Below are 19,541 nucleotides of genomic sequence, written 5' to 3'. Positions count from 1 at the left end.
AGGCTAAGAGTCTTTTCTTTCCAAAATAGTAAATATTCTTCATGTAATGATGTAGCAGCTGTATGAAATGTCAAACAACCATATAAAGAAAAGTCGAATACGTTACATCGATACTGAATATTTAGTACATATATAGTACTTAGAAAATAATATATGAAAATACAATACATGAGCACGTGTACGCATCAAGAGCAATATTAAGATTATGAATAATTAAAACACTTAAAATTTTATCACTCTTGTTATGCCTTTTCTCTGATAATCTCACACTTGGAATCAGTATCTCATAAACACAATGTTTTTAGCTTCAGTAGTGGGAGAGAGCATAACTCACTATATTATCTGTATAAAAAGAAACATTGAACAGCACTGTGCTATACGCACTGTCTTGAGAAATACAAAGTTTCTCGGCGTCGGGTTTGGGCGTTATCAATAAAACTGGAAAACCTTGGTATTGGAAGTAGACTCCTTAAGATGTTACTAATGGACATATGAAAATCCATATATGGGTGTACGATAATTGCCCTCAGGCTGATATGCTTAGTTCGGGAAACACTGAAAGTCACTACGCGCTTTTACCTCATTGAGAATATAGCCAACAGGTATTTCTCACGATTCATAATCTCCTCTAAATATTTGCAACTAACTTCAATGGAAAGTGCAAGGGTTGATAAATGTTTTAGGAACGATAGGCAAAAAAAAAAAAAAAAAAGGTTCGAAAAATGATAATATTGTCCTCCCAAAAACAAACGTACCAAGCAATGTATAGTTTTATACTAGAGACCAGTCAGATGTTCTCCAGATATTTTGTCACCATCAACTTTTTATAAGACATAAAAGCGCGTCTATACAAGAGTGTTTTGTGAATAACAAAGCGTACCTGGACAGAAAGCCGAACGAACGATAACACATTGAGAATTGCCAATTTATTAAGATGGTTCTCAGAGAAATAAGAATAAGAAGTAGCGGCTGAATCCAGTTGGCTAAGGATAGAAGTCGATGGAAAGCTTTCGTGAACACGGCGTTGAACCTCTGGGTTCCATAGGCCATAGAATTAGTTAATTAATAAAGATCACTTTGACTTCTGAGCAACTTTGACGTGCTTTTACTGTATGTGTTAGGACGAAGATTTTCCGAAGCCTTGAGAAGACTGTGCCTATTTCAACGTTATAGCTATAGATTGAAGTTTCGTCCTGCGTTACGATGTTTTTCAAGAAGCTATCGTCTTGGTTTGCACGATTCAAGCAGAAATTAACGCTCGGCATGTGGGTTCATGAAATGTAGTTTTTTGTTTACATTCACTGCACTTCTGCTGAATATCGAAATCCCTTCTCGTACTTTTTGATCACAATACTGTAGTCTGATTGCACTGTAGTCTTTTCTATGTATGGACGCCTGTTGCCTCGTGTGTTTCCATTAGCAAATTAAAACATGAAATCAGTTTAATTTGTTTTGAAAACGCGTACTGAATTCCCATGTATTTATGTACAAAGTCCCTCAAGAAAGTTTATAAACAATTCTATACATGTAAATGCGTAGCATTTTCAAAGTTGAATGACATTATCATTATAAAATATAATATATATAAAAAGTGTTGTTACATAAATTCTAAGCCTAACCAAGAAATATTAGAACTGTACATGCAATACTTTTAGGCAATATTTATTGATCCTTCCTATGATGTCATACCAAATTTGGCACCTTCTATTCTGTTGTCAGACGTACAGGAGTGAGCAAAGTACGACCAAATGGAGAAATTGAATACAAGAGCTGTTGTTGACTATATCCACAAAAAAATGTTTAAAAACGCAAGAGATCCATGCCAACACGGTTGCTTCTTTATGTCATAATGCCCCTTTCATATGCTACAGCTAAGTAGGCAGACGAATTTAAGAAGTGTAGAATCTAAATTGAAGATGAAACTTGATCAGGAAGACCCGTTGAAGCACTGACTCAGGAGAACATTAACAAAGTGCATGAAATCATCATTAATAAAATCAGCGAAAGGCCATTTTGCAGATTGCTAAGATAGTGTACTTATCTACTGCAAGCATTGACCGAATTATCACCCAGCATCCGGGAAAGAGCAACGTTTCCGAAAGATGAGTGCCAAAACTTTTGACAACTAATCAAAGCATCCAGACACAACGTTTCAAGGGACAATCTTCATCTCTTTCGGACGAATCCAAATGTTTTTTGCACTCGATTCATAACAGTAGATGAAACCTGGATCCACCATTACCACCCAGAGTCATAACAAAGTTCTAAGCCGTGGAAACATCCCTCGACCCCCTCCGAAGAAGGTTAAGTCAGTGCTCTCAGCTAGAAAAGTGATTGCTACAGTTTTCTGGGATTCGAAAGGGTATTGATGGTGGGTTATCTTCCAAAAGAGTGAAAAGTGACTGGTGACTATACCTAGGTCTTCCACGATAGCTGCGTCACATTTGGAGGAAGCGTCGGGAAAAACTGGTATCCTTCTCCTTCAAGATAATGCCCTTAATTACAAGTTAGTCATTTCAATCGCAGCAATTCACTATTGCATCTACGGATTGATCCCCACCCACTTTATTCGCCTGATTTGGCACCTTCTTACTTTTATCTCTTTCCGAAGCTAAAAAAGAAGTTGAAAGGGCTTAATTAGACACTGACGATGACGTCATGCATGCCATAGGGTACACGCTTTCAATACTTTTTATTTATTTATTTGTTTTTAACCAGCGGCATTAACGCACTTGAACATTGATGGGCAAAATGTGTTGACTTGTCAGAGAATTATGTTGAAAAGTAACACCATTCATAAACTTTCTCCTGTACCATTCATAAATAGGCTTAGAACTTTTCTAACAAGCTTTGTATGTCAGTGCTCTCATGATTGTAATATGTTATATGATACTAAAACAAAATGAGTTATCCATGCTTGTGTTTTAAAAAGGAATTCATTGTAAATAGTATTTCAAATTTGAAAAGGTTGCTGAAGTTTACAGTAAAGGAGTGTCTTGTGTATTAACGCTTAACACAATTATATATCACAGGTTTAATACATGTTACAATAAAGTTTTCTTTCGTTAAAGCGTTAATACATCTTTGACGGATTTTGTGTATCTTTATCTCTCAGCTGCTGAAAAATTTATCACCCTTACCTTGTTATTGCTTTCATGAGTTTGTTATCGCTTGTTGGTCAAAATTCTTCCTTTCCTATATTTGACTTGAAATATGCTAGGTATATCTTAATAAACATATTTTTAAAGTCCATCAATATTTGTTCTAGTTCTTCCTACAAACTACAAATGACCGCAATTTCAATTTCAACCATTGGCTTATGTATAATTATGATAAAATTCACTACATTACACTCCTCCTTTTTCGGACATCAAGAATGCGAACATCTTAAATTTTGATAATACACTATTTCTAATCAAAAATGCATTTCGTGGCTCATGATTTTCGGTTCTCTGTTGAAAAATGTATATAATGCTAGCACGAGATTATAATTTACAGTCTAAATTCCTTACTGAATCATTAGTTCATCTACAGTAGACATTTCCTTTCATGTATGGAATTAGACTCCTCACATAAACTTCTAATATTCCATGATCCTAACCTGGAAACTTCTCTCGCTTTGTTCTGTAAATACTTTGTAGTAGCTCTGACTTAGAGACTCGTCTGGAAGACTAATTTCGATTAAGCACTTTAAATCTATAATGCTGTTCTTGGCAGGTTTTTGTTTTACTTTTTTGAGAAAAATAGATCTGTTACTTCGTACCAAAGCCCCTCGGAATGGAAAACGGCTTTTGTATTGCTCACCGGGTCTACCAAACCTATCCGGAAGGATCATATTAAGATCGACCAACCTTGTGATCTGAATATGGCTAACCTAACAGTAAATCCTACTTACGTTGCATACTCCTTTCAGTCCTTCAGGAAAAGCAGCACAAATTTCAGAGGGAAACGTGTCTCCATTATACGCCTCTGAGCAATCTTCGTCACTCACTATTGGAACTTCTACCTTCAGAAGAACGGTTGAAGTAGGACCTCCAGCCTTTAAATGAAGAAACAAATATTATTAATTCTAAATGAAAATGTTATCGACTTCTTATGTTTAAAGGATCATATTACGACACAGATTCCACTGTATTACGATTGGTTTCCTGTGTAAGCCATGAAGAGCTTTATTTATCGTGGCTACTTTCGCTATTGGCTGCTGAGTGTTTAGCACATGGCCTCTGATTGTTGTTATTTTTGGTTTTCTTGACAGAAATTTTCTACCTGTTAATTACTTCACGAACTGCTATAAGATTCTAGATTGACACCAAAAATTGGCATTCTGCACCGAAAGTCGAATCTGAGACAATAGTTCTTATAAGCGTACGCGCTAAACACTTAACTACACGACGGCGTTTACTTTATGAGCTCATGTAACACCTTAGTTATGAATAAGGAATGTAGTTTATGTGGGCTTTGAATCCAAGAAAAACTTGATCTTTGGTGTGTAAACAGATTGTCTTGTACAAAATATTTTCTTCTTCACCACATTTCCTCGGCTTGAATACAAGTGTATTCAACAACCATGAACAGTGACTCTGTCTTATGTGAAGAACAAGAGAATATAAAAGTATCAAATTAACTAAACTTCCTGGTGCTACAACCTACGGAGTAATAATAAAAGTGAAGGTAAACTTACAGAAATCCTTCCAAATCCACTGACGACGGCTAATGTCCCTGGAGGAGTATCTTGTCCCTGTTCTGGAAGGTTTACAGGTTGTACGTAATCACTGAATTCGAACGGAGGATCTACCTGTTAAAAGAAGCACAATATCTTTCACAAGAATTATCATAGATCTAATTAGAAACTTGATTTTTGTGAAATAAATATAAATTTTATATATCTGAATCATAAAAAAAATACATGCAAGTTCGGAAAGTTATAATAATTCTTTTCTAATTTCATAATCCTATTCAACAACTGTTCTCTCCATCACATTTTTGAATTTTAAGGAAGAAATGAGGGGCTAAAAAAAGGTATGGAAAGGAATCCAAATAAATGTTAATAAATAAAATTAATAAATTTCTGCAGGTCTTCTCTTATCAGACACAGGTATGAGTGTACAATTTACGAAGTCATAGTTAGAGAGCACTGAAATTTGTCCTGTTATATTCTAAATAATAATAGAGCACTTTTCAAAGTTTCCGTAGTATTTGTTTACAAGAAAAAGCTGTGGGAAGCGTACTGAGGACCCATAAGTAACACAGCCATCATCATCATCATAATAGGAATTCTGTCATTATTGGCAGGTCACTTCCTGCAACTGATACTCTTCCATGCTCCACGATCTAACGCTAACCTCCTCGTCTTCACGTACGATTTTTTTGTTTTGATATCGTCCATCAATTGTAGTCTCCTTCAGCCCTCCCTCTTTTTCCTGCCATCGTATCATCTAGCACGTCCCTCATGATACAGTTCCTTCTTAGGCAATGTCCCAACCAGTTTCTCATCCTCATCTTAATAATATCTAAAAGTGTTCTTTTTACCCTACATTTGTAACCCCTGTCATTCGTCTTCCATTAATTCTCTCTATTCTTCTCCACACCCACATTTCGAAAGCTTCCAGTCGCTTTTCATTATTTTTTCGTAATCAGCTTACTTAAAAGGCACAATGAAATGATCTAAGAAATTACAGTCGCAAGTACAGCATGCCAAATATTAATCATAACTTTCTAAAAATGCCGTTATTGGTGTTTTAAAAAATCTCTTCCTTTTGTCCAAATTATTTTGATCACACTTAACAATGAAAACCAGCAATTTTAAGGAGAATTAAAATTTAAGGAAATGATCTTTCAACAAGTTATTGAGAAAATGGTAATCTTTACAGTGTTTCCAGGAACAGGTTCTATATATAGTGATAATTTAGCGATTGTTTTTATACTTTAAAAAGATTAGTAGGCTTTGCGATTGCTTGTTGTTCGTTGTTTCCTTGTTTCCACAGAACTTTTCTTCTGTATTACAAAAACAGGTATTAAATTGTTCAATTACCTTCACAAACCATTCCTCGCTACGTCTGTAGCGTTCCGATTGTCCCGAAAGTTTGTATGCTTAACGATTTGTACAGTTATTGCTGATGAACGCAGGTTTGTGTTATTGAAATCTTTCAAGATATAAAAACCTAGAAGAATTCTGCAGAAGGCGACTATATGGATACCCTGTATCCGATAATACAATACTTAAAAGTAAATGTTACGACTTCAAATCCCTCTGTACGGTACGTGTAGTGGCTCGTCATCGTCGGGAATGGAGTGGACCTGAGAGAGCAGCTTCATTTATCACTCATTCTTCACTTGTTCATTTTCATGCTCTCTTCTTGCCCTGTGAGTAGCGAATACCACTGCAGGATTTGCAGGTAGTAGGTCCGAGTCATGGAAAAGGATGGTCAATGGACATCTACATTTTCCTCTGAGGCGGGTATGTAACATTCCATCCTGACTTTGTAAAAGTCCAGTGTTCACTTTACTTTTTCGTATAAAGGTAGGAAAAATTCTTTGTATCTATCTATCTATCTATCTATCTATCTATCTATCTATCTATCTATATATATATATATATATATATATATATATATATATATATATATATATGAGAAGGTCTAAATACGAGCTACCATTTTTATTTTTCGAATATAAATAAAATGTTCTAAGTTATGTACGAAATAACAAGTCCAAATATGTTGAGAGATGTTAACTTCATAACAGAGTTACAAATATAGTTGAAAATTCCAAGACTAACAATAATACATACAGTTTTCTGAGAGAGGCCATAATGTTAAGTTTTGAAAGTATGGTCTAAATATGGGCTACCTTCAAAATTTGCTACAGAGATACTAAGAAAAATGACTGATGGTACAAAATAAGGTGAAAGAATAATGTAGAGGTGATGACTGTCTATTTACAAAAGTCACAGATAGTCTTCTTTTTCCGCACCAGCACATTCGTTATGTGCCCACATTGAACACATGATACATCTAACCCATAACTCCCCTTGTGTTCTTCAGAGAATTTCCTATCGCAGAATATACAATTTTCATCTTCGTCATCATGCTATATCCACTTGGATGCGCTACGCCAACAGATCCTGGAGGACTTCCTTTCATTAACTGACTACTCATGTTCGTTCGAGGAAATATTACCATGGGAAGCACAAATTGTCCAGCGGCGTTCATACAGGCTATAATTGTGATTGTTGCACCTTTCTCTGTAGAAGTTAGAGCTGCTATTTGTCTTTTACCTTTCCTTCCAATTAGAGACGGGAATTTGCTTTGAACAATTGTTGGGCCATTCATCATAAGCATCTTCGAGCAGACGAAAAAACTGCTGAATATTTTCCTTGTTGAAACCAAAAGCGCGAGCAAAAGACGTTCCACATGATTTATGAAGCGCAATAACGTTTTTGTGCCGACGAAGGAAAAGATCAAACCATGATCTTCCAGCCTCTGTGTCCCTAAATGGATGTTGAAGACCATTTCGTTATGCTAGTTGATACGCCATATGTTGCAAGTCGCTCCTGGTGTATCCAAAGAAATTTTGCTCCATGAGGAGTAGATATTCTACCAACTGCTTTTCAAGCTCGTCCTCTAATATAGGTTTTCTTCCAAGTTTTGTCGTTGCTGCTTCAATGGGAGTTAGATTGTTTCTTCCTTAACGTTTGCAGAGTTTTAAGTGGCACATTAAAAATCTTTTCTGCTTTCAGCGTCCCCATGCGTTTTTTTTCTTACGGCGCAAATAGCACTCGCCATGTCCACATCTTGCTTTCACATCTTTCTCTTGCCTTTTGGAATGTACTTGAGTTTCGATCTTGGCATGCTGAAACAAAATACATAGTTTGAGCATTTTACAATGATGTTCCAAATATGGGCTATTAGCTTATATTTAGACCTAGCAAGGTAGCCTGTATTTAGACCATTCATAGATTTTGCTTTGCCATGTAACAGTACTCATACACAATATTATTTACCTTTCATTTTCTACTAACTACAAGTGCTATCCCTGCATAATACAACTTACCTGTTACAATTTTGCAAACTGGGTTTTCTTATGGTCAACAATAATACAAAACACATATTTAATAAAACTTTCACACGATTGCACATAGGCAAAATACACAAGTTGATCAACCAGTCCCAACTGTTCGTCGCCAACTGAATCACGCTACCACCTTCGTCCTTGAATAATGCTTTCACACATTTGTGACTAGGTTTTAGTACTAGACAAGCATACAGAAGTCTAGAACGTCACCTAGCCCATATTTAGACCACAGCCCGTATTTAGACCTTCTCCTCTATATAAAGGGCGGATCCAAGGGGGGCTATAGCCCCCCTTGACCCTTGACCTCCTTGACTTTATAAAATGGACTTCAACTCTGTTTTACACTGGATAAAGCGGCAAACTATGGTTTAGCCCCTCCCTTGATCATATCCTGGATCCGCCACTGTATATATACATAGATACATAGATAGATAGATAGATATTCTTCGTTCTTGTTTCTCGTTCATGAGGGTTGTATTTTGTTTATTCTGATATTTTCTCTTTTTCGTTTGTTATTGTTTATTTTAATTCCGAAGCCATGAGTCTAACTGGCCGAGTAGTATGAATGACCTGTCCCCTTTTCTTATATAAAAGGAATGCTTTTTCCTATATAGTCGGACACGTTAAAAACATTCGAAACTACAAAATGACTAGTTTTAAATAGGAACGATAGAGTACATGCGAATTGCAACGTTACGAAAATTAGATGGCATTGGACTGGTTCCCCTCAGTAGAATAGGGATGCGCACGAGACAAGATTTGTGACTGTCTCGTCTCGAAAATGTATTGTAAAAATGATGTCTCGACTCGAAAACTGTGTATTTCTCTATTGGAAGAGCCATGTCTCGACTCGAATTTTTGTCAGGAAACCCCTGTCTCGACTCGTCTCGTGCGCATCCCTAAGTAGAACCTTATGGTCTATCAATGACAGTCTGGGACTTATTTAATACTTGCATATCTTGAAGGTTACTGAAGAGGAGACTAAGCTTCAACTATCATTTATAGAGGGTTTGGATTAAATAAGAAGCCAGCTGAACTGCTACATACTCAGTCACTGATTCCTACTTTTAGTTTGTCTACGTTCTCTGAGCTTCTACTGGTTAGATATTATCGAACGAAAGTTCAATCCTATGTTTCTAGTTCTCTTCGTTGCTTTAAATGATAGCATTTCTGATACAATAGCAGATCTTATAAAGTAGCGACTGCTATTTGTACGATTTGTGGCCAGGGAAGTCATGGTGCAGATTTTTATACAGCGATGAGTGATGAAAATTTTCAATTTCGAGAGGACTTGTTTCAGTTTTCCTACATCATTGTTGTACTATAAACTTTATTTGTATTAGAAATAACTTGAAAAAAAAAATAGTTACATGAAGTGAAAAATGTAATAATAAAATAGAGCACTTGAACGCCCTTTCAAAAGAAGCCTTCCAGAAATGCTACCAGTCATGGATTCAACGTTGGGACAAGTGCATTGCTAGTCAAGGACAGTTTTTTCGAAGGAGATTAAACCAAATTCCATGTAAGCTGATTATTTTGTTTATAGTAAAATTATTCACCGTAAATTTTGATTACGCCTCGTAATGATTTTTTTTTATTTTTTTATTTATTCTGTTAATATGTTGACCTTATATTTAACTTACACTATTTGGTACCGGTTACTATTTGGTACCAAAGTGTTCATCATCCTTTTAGGCAGGCCTGCCCATGAATTGGCTCCCGGAGCCGAAGCGTGAGCGACAACGAGTGGAGATAAGAACAGGTGAGCACAGGTGTTGGTAGCTCCGCCCCTTCCACTGCATCCGATAAGTGTTGCCAACCACACATGATGGTAAAAAACCTACGGCCAAGCCTGGTCACAAATTCGCACGATGTTGAAGCATTGAGCAGACGCAAGCGTGAAATGTGCAGGTGTGCTCTCTCCCTCCCCATTTCGAAAGCAGTGACGCGAAAACACTGCAGGAAATAAAATTGGTACGTTTTTTGATCGAGGAAGACGCATGATAGAGGTTACAGTTAGCGTTGAAGTAACTAACAAATGAAAAAGAAAGAAAGAAAGAAAGAAACTAATATTAAACATGTCAGCTTACAGACGTAAAAACGACTGCAAAAATCGGAAACGAATTGTTTCAGGCCTTTTTTAGCTTGCTTACACAATTCGTGACATTGTATTACATTAGCACTCGGTCTGTAACTTGTCACTCGCTTCACGTTTGCTAAGTTGTGAACGCCTTTCGTTGCTAGATTGATAGCAGAACGACGGGAGGTTGAAAATAATAATAATAATAATAATAATAATAATAATAATAATAATAATAATAATAATAATAATAATAATAATAATGCGTATTATTTTATTATTATTATTATTATTAGTAGTAGTAGTAGTAGTAGTATTCGGACCAAAGACGGATGAAAATGGGGATTGGAGGAAATTCATAACGAGGAATTGCATAGTTTATACCGCTCACTTAACATTGTTAGGGTCATTAAGTGTAGAAGGCTCAGGTGGCCATTCCGTGTAGCCAGAATGGAAGAAATTAGAAACGCTTTCATAATTTTAACTGAAAACCCAATTGGAAGAAGACCACTAGGAAGACCTAGACGTAGATGGGAAGACAATATTAAGATGGATCTTGCAGAAATAAGAGTACAGAGTAGAAACTGGATCCAGTTGGCTAAGGACAGAAGTTAGTGGAAATATGTTGAAAACGCCGCATTGAACCTTCGGGTTCCATAGGCCATAGAGTTAGTTAGATATTATTATCTAAAAGAAATGTTCAAATGTTGTTAAGAGACAATTACACAGAAGAACTGAGTTCCGACCAAACACTAATTTGCCGGAAGGAAATTCCAGTGCAGTCCAGCCCACTTTAAGCGTTATCCGTGCAATCCACGTTTCATGTTCAAGACATTGGGAATAATTGTTCGTATCATTCAGTTGGAACGTTCCCTTCCAACTTTACGCTGTTACAGTAGGCCTACAACATCGTGACTTTCAAAACCAGTCAGTAACTATCGAAGAAAGACAAGCGTGTAGCTTCAGTCGTTGATATGATTTAACATTCTTTTTCACTTTTAACAAGCTACCGGCAAGCAACCAGCCAGGGACAATATATTTTTCCTTATTAAAAAGACACTCCTTGTTAAAAAAAAAAAAAGAAAGAAACTAATGGTACCCACTAATGGTCACTCTTAAAAATGGAAAATCTCTTCGGCTCTCTTAATATTTTGTTTGATTCTTTGCGATCTAAGTAACATTAAAAGTGGAAAAAATGAAATGAAATCTTTGGGTTTTACGTCCCACGGTTATACCGGTTAGGCTAAAGGAGACGGTGATGATGAGTAATGAATGAAATGATAGAATGAAGAAAATGGGAGGAAATGGGAGAACCCCGAGAAAACCCACGCACACGGTGTTTGTCCACCGCAAAGTTCACTTGGCGGGGGCTGGGATCGACTCCGGGACCCCAAGCACCAGATATGAACGTTCTACCACTGAGCCACCGCGGCCCCACTTTAAAAGTGGAGTAAGAAATACTATTCTTCCTATTGATAGTGTAATAGTGGCTTCTAATCTCCACAACCAACCCCTTGCTAAGCCTATTCGTACACACATACATGCATAAGCTAATTTTCTGGAGATAATACTTAGATAATTACAAACAAGTGCTACAGTATTTTTTTTCGTATCAACAGATTATCTCTTTTCCTATAAAGCGAAACAACATACCCACACTCGGATTAAGAACTTGATAATATATATATATTGAAAACTGGTTTTCCATTGGGCAAACTGGCAAATTTTTATAAATGTAAGCGATGGTTTGGTTCCACCACATCCTTCTTTAACAAAAGGAAAGAAAAAAGAAGAAAAGGAACGTACATAGTTTATCATTTGATTGCTGTTACCAGTTTGTGTTGTCTATAGTTAACGGTTACCACATTGTAAAAAACACTATACACTAAATGGCAATCAGTTACCATACATACTTTTTTTTTTATTATTTGGTAAGCTAGAGATTACCGCCAAGGTTGACAACACTTCCGCTCCTCTAAGGACAAAACCCGAAGATTCACGAAGCACGAACAACGGTATTTGCTCGTAGAATGCTCGTGAGCGTTCACGAGGAGAGTTTCCACTATCTGCTCGCCGTGGCCAGGGCTGCTTTTAGGTATTGGTCGACACCAATATCATCTCTTTATATCTTACGGTTCCCGAGATATAGCTCCCTAAATTTCCGGAAATCGGCCATTTTTTTGGCCAATATCTCGGGAATAGTACGAGTGATGCGAAAAATCCATCACTTTCTAAAGATGGCTTTTAATGCTCTATCAAATGGAGGGCTCAAAAGTGAAAAAAAAATCTCAAATAACAGACACATATACACACACACACACACACACACACAGAGAGAGAGAGAGAGAGAGAGAATTCAGTAACGAACCACTTAAGTTCGTTGAAAATATTTACTTTCCATTGTATTTTATTAAAAAAAAAAAATTGTTGTCAGTAATGCTACATTGCTAAGTTGGGAATACTTGACAATTATGGTGCAGCATACATTTTGATAGTTTCTTTGTACTGCCTGGCAAATATGAGCTCGGTAAAATAATTTAAACAATTATAGCGAATAAAAGAATTTAAGACTGTTTCTTTTCATTTTGAAAATATTTTTGGTTAGACCACTATTGCTCTCAGATGCATAAATCATTTCTAAACATATATTCGTCAATTTTTCCCCCGCCGCAAGTTCAGAAGATCCCTTATGATTTACATTGGTAATTTTTAGGAAAAGAATAGAATATAATTAAATATTCCTTTATCTTCTATAAAGGTTTCAATAGTTATAATTAACGTAGAGAAATTATAAATTATAAAACAAAATTTTACCCTCACTACAGCAATATCAGCAGATGTAGTATCACTGGTGTAGTCTTCATTGACAATAGTTTCTACAGCTTGGTATGATGATCCTCCAGATTCTAGATTTGTAGTATTGCTTGTTAAAACAATACCATCAGCACTGATTCTATAAAAACAAAAGGCCCAATAGCTTGTTATTTTCATAAAAGATATTTATTTATTTATTTAATATACAACACAACAGGCTTAATACCCAATTACACTGTTGTGTACATACAGCAAATGTTTCATATATAAATTTCTTAATTATTTCTACAGAAAATTTCTTGTTTCACATATGATCTGAACCTGTTTTCTGAAATACTAAATACATCCACTTTATCAAGCTTATTTACAATATCATTGTATAATTTACACAGCCTCCACATAGGGGATTTATAAAATATATTGCTCCTAGCTTTTGCACAATAAAATGTCTCTGTATTCTCTACTCTGGTTTTGCAAGTGGGAATCCGCAATGATATTTTCGAGACCAACTCCATACAATCAATCTTATTACTTAATAACTTGTATAAGAATAACAAGTCCAACATCCATCTTCTTTTTTCTAGAGTTTGAAAATTAAAGTTGTTTATTAGATCATTGTAGGAAAAATATTTGGGATAATAATTAGTTTTTTTTGCATGTAAGCATTTTCAAGAATTTTGTTTGGATGTTTTCTATTTCTTGAAAGTATTTTTTATTATTGGAGGTCCATATAGTAGAACAATATTCTAATTTTGATCTAACATATGCAAAATACATTGTTGTAAACGTTGTCTCACTGAAGAAATCTTGCCCTATTCTGTAAATTAAACCTAAGTTTCTATATGCGCTGTTTATCATATCTATGTGTTGATTGAAATTTAGTTCAGGATCAAAAATAACGCCTAAATCTTTGACAGTACTTGGTTTTGACAATTTAGTTTTTTTTCAGTGTATAGTCAAAGGTGATAGGATTTCTTTTTCTCGTAAAAGACAGAGATTTACACTTGGATACATTTATTACTAATTTTTTGTCATCGCACCATGTTTGAACTCGCTGTAGGTCTTGTTGTAGTTGTATGCAGTCTTCAGTTGAATTAATTCTAGAATATAATTTGAGATCATCAGCGAATAGGAGAATCTCAGAGTTTTCAATAAAAAGTGGAATTTCATTAATAAGTAGGAGAAATATGAGACCCAGATGAGATCCTTGAGGAACCCCAGATAGAGTAACAAACTTTTCGGTGACGTGCCCCTTGTATAGAATAGATTGTTTCCGGTTACATAAATACGATACAATATATTCTATTGCCAACTTTGAAAAGTTTAGGCTTGCTAATTTCGCCATTAGAACATCATGATCCACGACATCGAATGCCTTACTGAAATCGTTATAAATAACGTCTACCTGGCCGCCTTTGTCTAACTCCGTTGCTATAAAATTTGTTACAACTGCTAGGTTTGTTACAGTAGACCTATTGTGTAAGAAACCATGTTGATGTATAGATATAATTGGCTTTACGTGATTCAGAATTCGTGTATATAAAATACTCGCAAGAATTTTGGCAAAGGGAGATACTATAGCTATAGATCTGGTGTTTTGTATTTCGCTTTTATTTCCAGACTTTGGCACTGGACACATTAAACTTTCTTTCCATAAGTCCGGAAAAGTGCCTGTTCTTATGGACGTATTAAATATAGTATGGAGCGGATGCTTGAATATATCAATACAGCTTTTGACAACATACGGAGGAATACCATCCGGTCCACATGACGCTTTTGGTTTGAGTGCCTTTATAGCCACTTCAATTTTTCGCAGTTGTATTTCTCCATCTGAAGAAATCTCTGAAGAAATCTCTGAAGAAATCTGAAGTTGAAAGTTGTCCAACAGGCTAATGCATTCCGTCTTGTTAGATATAAAACTGTCTACGTCGTATTTTGCTGAGACATTGTTATAAACAGATTGAAAGTAATGCGCGAAGGCCTGAGCAATCTCAATGTCCTTATTTAGTTCTTTCCCATTGATATACATACTGGTATGTGAAAGAAACATAAGAAGATAGCGTAGAGATACATTGCACTTATAGTATCTGTACTGCTGTCTTGTATTTCTGTTTAGTGCTACCTTATTAACACTATTTTTCTCTTCTGTTCCTGTTTAGTGCTGCTTTCAATCCCTTTGAATGTGTGTAGGGTGTTAATGAATTAGACCGACGAACTGAAAATCAAAATAAAGAAAAAAGTTTATATGAACCTGTGGTTAAAAGTACATAGTTGTAGAGCTACAAAACCGTGGGAAAATGAATTTTGGGGGCGAATATCTAAAAAAGTATTAGCCATTCAGCTGAGGCAGTATGCTACTGTCTTAGACTGGTAACCTGTTCTATCCAAAAATAAATAATTCTGAGTCGTCCAGTGGCGGCGCAAGGAAGTGCCGCACAGGAAAGGGTGGTCCAGGGAAGGCAAAGGGGTCTCAGATATTCCGTTGCAAAGAATGGGCCCGATTTATGACAGATGGAACGACGTCAAAAACTCATTAACAAACCATCAATATGTTGAACATAACCAATGTGGCGACGGATTTTTAGTATGTTGTGCGTGGCTGCATAAGTACAGCAGGGAGTGAATATAGTGGATAAAATGAAATAAAATAAAATCATTATATCTGCAGATTTATGATCTACAATCTTGACCTGTGTGCTAAGCAGACACACATTAAAAATACTCAATTATTTTAGTAGAATTGGTGTAATAAGGATTTGCAACACAATAGGATTATCCACGCAATAAAAATCAATAAAAGGAAAAAGAAAAAACAATTGAGGGGTGACCGCAACAGTGGTCTAACCCACATTTTTAAAAAAGGAGAAAAATCAAGTTAAACACATGCGCTTTTTGTACAATATATATATATATATGTACAGCGGTGGACACTTCTAAATAGTACACCTTAGCCGTAAATCTCCATATTGCTGTACCATTTAGAAGTGTCCACCGCTGTACAATGCAAGACATTCAACCACTTGTGGTTGCTTTTGGTATATATTACAAAAGCACATGTGTTTAACTTTAACTTGATTTTTCTCTATTTTTAAAAAATGTGGTTTTAGACCATTGTTATGCTCACCCCTTCAATTGATGAAACGTTCATTAGAAATTCACTTGATCGTGGATCTAAAGTGGAACCCCTTGCCATATAGGTACACACTACTACTGAGTTAAAATGTAAACCTTTTCCCTCTTCCATGTACAGAAAAACAGATTTTTGACAACGTATTGGAGGTGATGACACATAAAAGCAACAATACTGGTTATATATATATATAAAGAAAAAAGAAAGAAAAATAGTGGTAATAAGGTAGCCTGTACTTCACGAAGAGTTGATAACTTCTCCTTCCACATTTGTTTTAAACAAATTAACAATGGACAGTGTTGTCTCTTAGGCGAAAGGAGGTGGATGATTAAAAATGATCAGAGTTGAGGGAATGAGAATTATGCTAGACAATGGGTGGACAATAAGGAAACCCATGGACACTCGTAGAATGTTACATGCGCATGTCAATAACAAGCGTAGAAGGCCCTTTTTCATGTGGGCCACGTTGTAGATAGTAATAACAAATAGGGCACATCAGTGGCGGATCCAGGAGGCGATCGGGGCAATCGCCCCCCCCCCAGAAGAGGAAACTTTTTTATTTTATATATATAAATAAAACCCATTCCAGAGTTTGAAACTCTTAAAAGTAGCTCTAAGTAGCAGTATGACAACCCACCGCCCCACCCCCCAGAAATCGGTCCTGGATCCGCCCCTGAGACACATTGTATTGTCGTTCACTCTAGGATGGAAAATTGTTTACAAACAACAATTGTACTGCGAGCGTCAAAACCTTGCTTCTCACCCCTACATGGTTAATTCATGGTTGCCAGGCACATGAAGCGTCGAACCGAATGTACCTACTTCTGCACTGTCATGGACCAATTAGTCTTCTCAAAACCAGCAATTTATGTAGTAATACTGAGACATTGATGTTATGACAAATCGAGTTAGTTATTATATAAAACAACCTTACATATAATACCCACTCAATTTTGTACAAGTGTTTTTGTTCGAAAGTTTCGAAAGCCTTGTACGCCTGGCAATATTGTGAAGATGCAGTTTGTGTTGTAAACAATAAACAGAGAGACCAAAGACCGTTAGGTTCTCTGGACAGCATTGTTTCTATGATAAGGCGACAGAAACGTATTGTATCGATTATAAACAGGGGCTGGAAATTTCGATCCGAGTATAAGTGTAAATATTCTCGACACACATTGCCTGTTGGTGAAGGTTTGCAATGTTGCAAACTACCAAGTCTAGAATTTCATACTAATTGAACGAGCTTTGAGGAGGATTAGTATGATGCAATAATTATAATTACTAACAACCATAAACTTAAAGTATTAGGAAATAGTATAAAGCATGCTGCTGAAAGAAGAATAAAATACACATTGAATTACGTGTTCAAAGTACAGTATAAAGCGAATTTTAATATGCTAACATTTTAAAGCAGTACACATTTGCCCTGTTTGGGTGTCCTTACCAGACACTGTCCAACAAGGGGCGAATCCAGGACGGACTTCTGGGAGGGCGGTGGGTTGTAATAGTGCTGCTCAGAGCTACTTTTAAGAGCTTCAAACTCTAGGATGGGTTTTATTTATATATAAAATAAGAAAGTTTCCTCTTCTATGGGGGGGGGGGCGATCGGCCCTGGATCCGTCCCTGTGTCCAACACAAAAAAGGCATTAAAATAGGTTGATCGAGCGTGGGCATGAACCCGGCTCTGGCTGGTATTCCTTATTAAGGTTTTCCTCAGTCCTACGAGGTGAATGCCTAGATGATAGCTTCTGTAAGGCCAGAATTGGGCCAAACACTGACGCCCCAGAATTGGCGGGAAATATATTCCGCCAGAATATGTTGCCAACACTTTCGCAAATATTATGGTGGTGCGTTCTGATATCCTTTTTTCATTTTATGGCTCCTTAAATTCGTTATGAAGTAATGTAGAAGTGCTTCTTTCCAGGGGCGGATCCATGACCGACTTCTGGGGGGGGGCGGTGGGTTGTCATACTACTACTTTTAAGGGCTCCAAAGTTTGAAATGGGTTTTATTTATATATATAAAATAAAAAAGTTTCCTCTTCTGGGGGGGCGATCGCCCCGATCGCTCCCCCCTGGATCCGCCCCTGCTTCTTTCATTCTCTTTCTTTCTTTCTTCTCATCTTGCTCAACCTCGCTCTCTTTTCCTCACCTTCTTAAAATCTGAATACTATCCTCCTGTAAGACTGTGTTTCTCTCCACGGCCAAGGTTTAAAGAGACAACCTGATATAGTTAACTATTAGCAGAACTGTACTGATAAATTCACTTAGAGACAGCGCCGTAACTTAGTTTTTTTTTTTTCTGGGCGGCAAGTATTACGGTAATACATGTATTTGGGCCTCCTGGAAAAAGTTGTTTGTTTTATTCTTGGGTCCCCTCTTTCTATCTTACTCTTTATGGGCCCTCCGGAGCCTGTGGGCTCTCCCTCACGGCAAAGTCTGCGGGGCCGTTACTTACTCCCCTGTGCCTGTTCCATACATGACAAATTAATTAAAGGGACAATATTGACAAATTCAAAGCCATGCGAATAAATGTTATTTCTAGGATATTTTTTACTGAAATGGGCCCACGACTTACTTTTGTTTTATTTACCTTTTGGGTGCTGCTTTGTTTATGTAATGTAGTGAACCTGTTTGATGCTTCATTTATAATTTCATGTTCGTATTGTATTTGTCTCAAAATGGGCCCCTTCGAACGGCGGCGAACCTCCCTGGGGCAGGTGCCCTTCCCCTGCTCCCACAAGTTACGGCCCTGATTAGAGAAGTAAACTGTTTCGAAATGTACGCAACTTGCAAATACCAAACCCTACTAGTGCTAAAGTTGATGAGTTAGTGCCACTGTTACCACTGCGATAAGGGGAAAGAAGGAAAAGGACTGCTAAGATTCGCTAGCCAGGTTTTGTGTGAAAACACAGCGCCAAGCTATAGTAAACGGACAATGAGAGACGATCAAAACCAGCACGTACTTAGTGTCATGGAAGAGCTCACGGACATATCTGAAAACAAAAGTACAATCTACACAGAGAGTAACCCGTTCGCTTCACCTCCCATTCGCTCATTGATGTTTGAAAATATGAGATTGTCACAGGGTCAGTGGAATCAAATTGCAAGTACAAATTGCATATTGAAATCTCGTTCTTTGTGGGTGCACTCACATTGACCACAACGGATTAATAATATCACGCGCCACCTTGTAATCAAAGGATCCAGGTTCGATTCCTAAAGGTCACAACAGGTTCGAAACTAAAAAGGTCATGACCTTATTTGTAATAATGTTGGGTACTGAGAAAGGTTTTACGACTATAACATAGCGAGTGTAGTAGGAAACCTACCTGTATCTGGAGCAGGCCCTAAAATGGTACAAACAAATGCAACACGTTTCATTCCGAACATGAGGAATCCTGGATCAGGCAATTTATAACCGTATACATAGATGACGTTATAC

General features: G+C 36.7%; 1 protein-coding gene across 1 annotated transcript in view; it reads right to left on the bottom strand.

Moving 5' to 3' along the window:
* Positions 1 to 19,541, bottom strand: part of LOC145669131 (trypsin-2-like) — a 77,134-nt gene that overhangs the window by 1,841 nt on the left and 55,752 nt on the right. Inside the window, exons 4-6 of the mRNA XM_081737478.1 lie at positions 12,968 to 13,106; positions 4,682 to 4,795; positions 3,896 to 4,039 (exon numbers count right to left, since the gene is read on the bottom strand). Coding sequence (XP_081593604.1) covers positions 3,896 to 4,039; positions 4,682 to 4,795; positions 12,968 to 13,106 — 397 coding nt within the window. The remainder of the gene's footprint in view (positions 1 to 3,895; positions 4,040 to 4,681; positions 4,796 to 12,967; positions 13,107 to 19,541) is intronic.

The sequence above is a fragment of the Thermobia domestica genome, chromosome 13, assembly GCF_964235325.1.
Source record: "Thermobia domestica chromosome 13, izTheDome1.hap1.1, whole genome shotgun sequence".
Classification (NCBI taxonomy): Eukaryota; Metazoa; Arthropoda; class Insecta; order Zygentoma; family Lepismatidae; genus Thermobia; species Thermobia domestica.
This window is presented reverse-complemented; position numbering and strand designations above follow the sequence as displayed.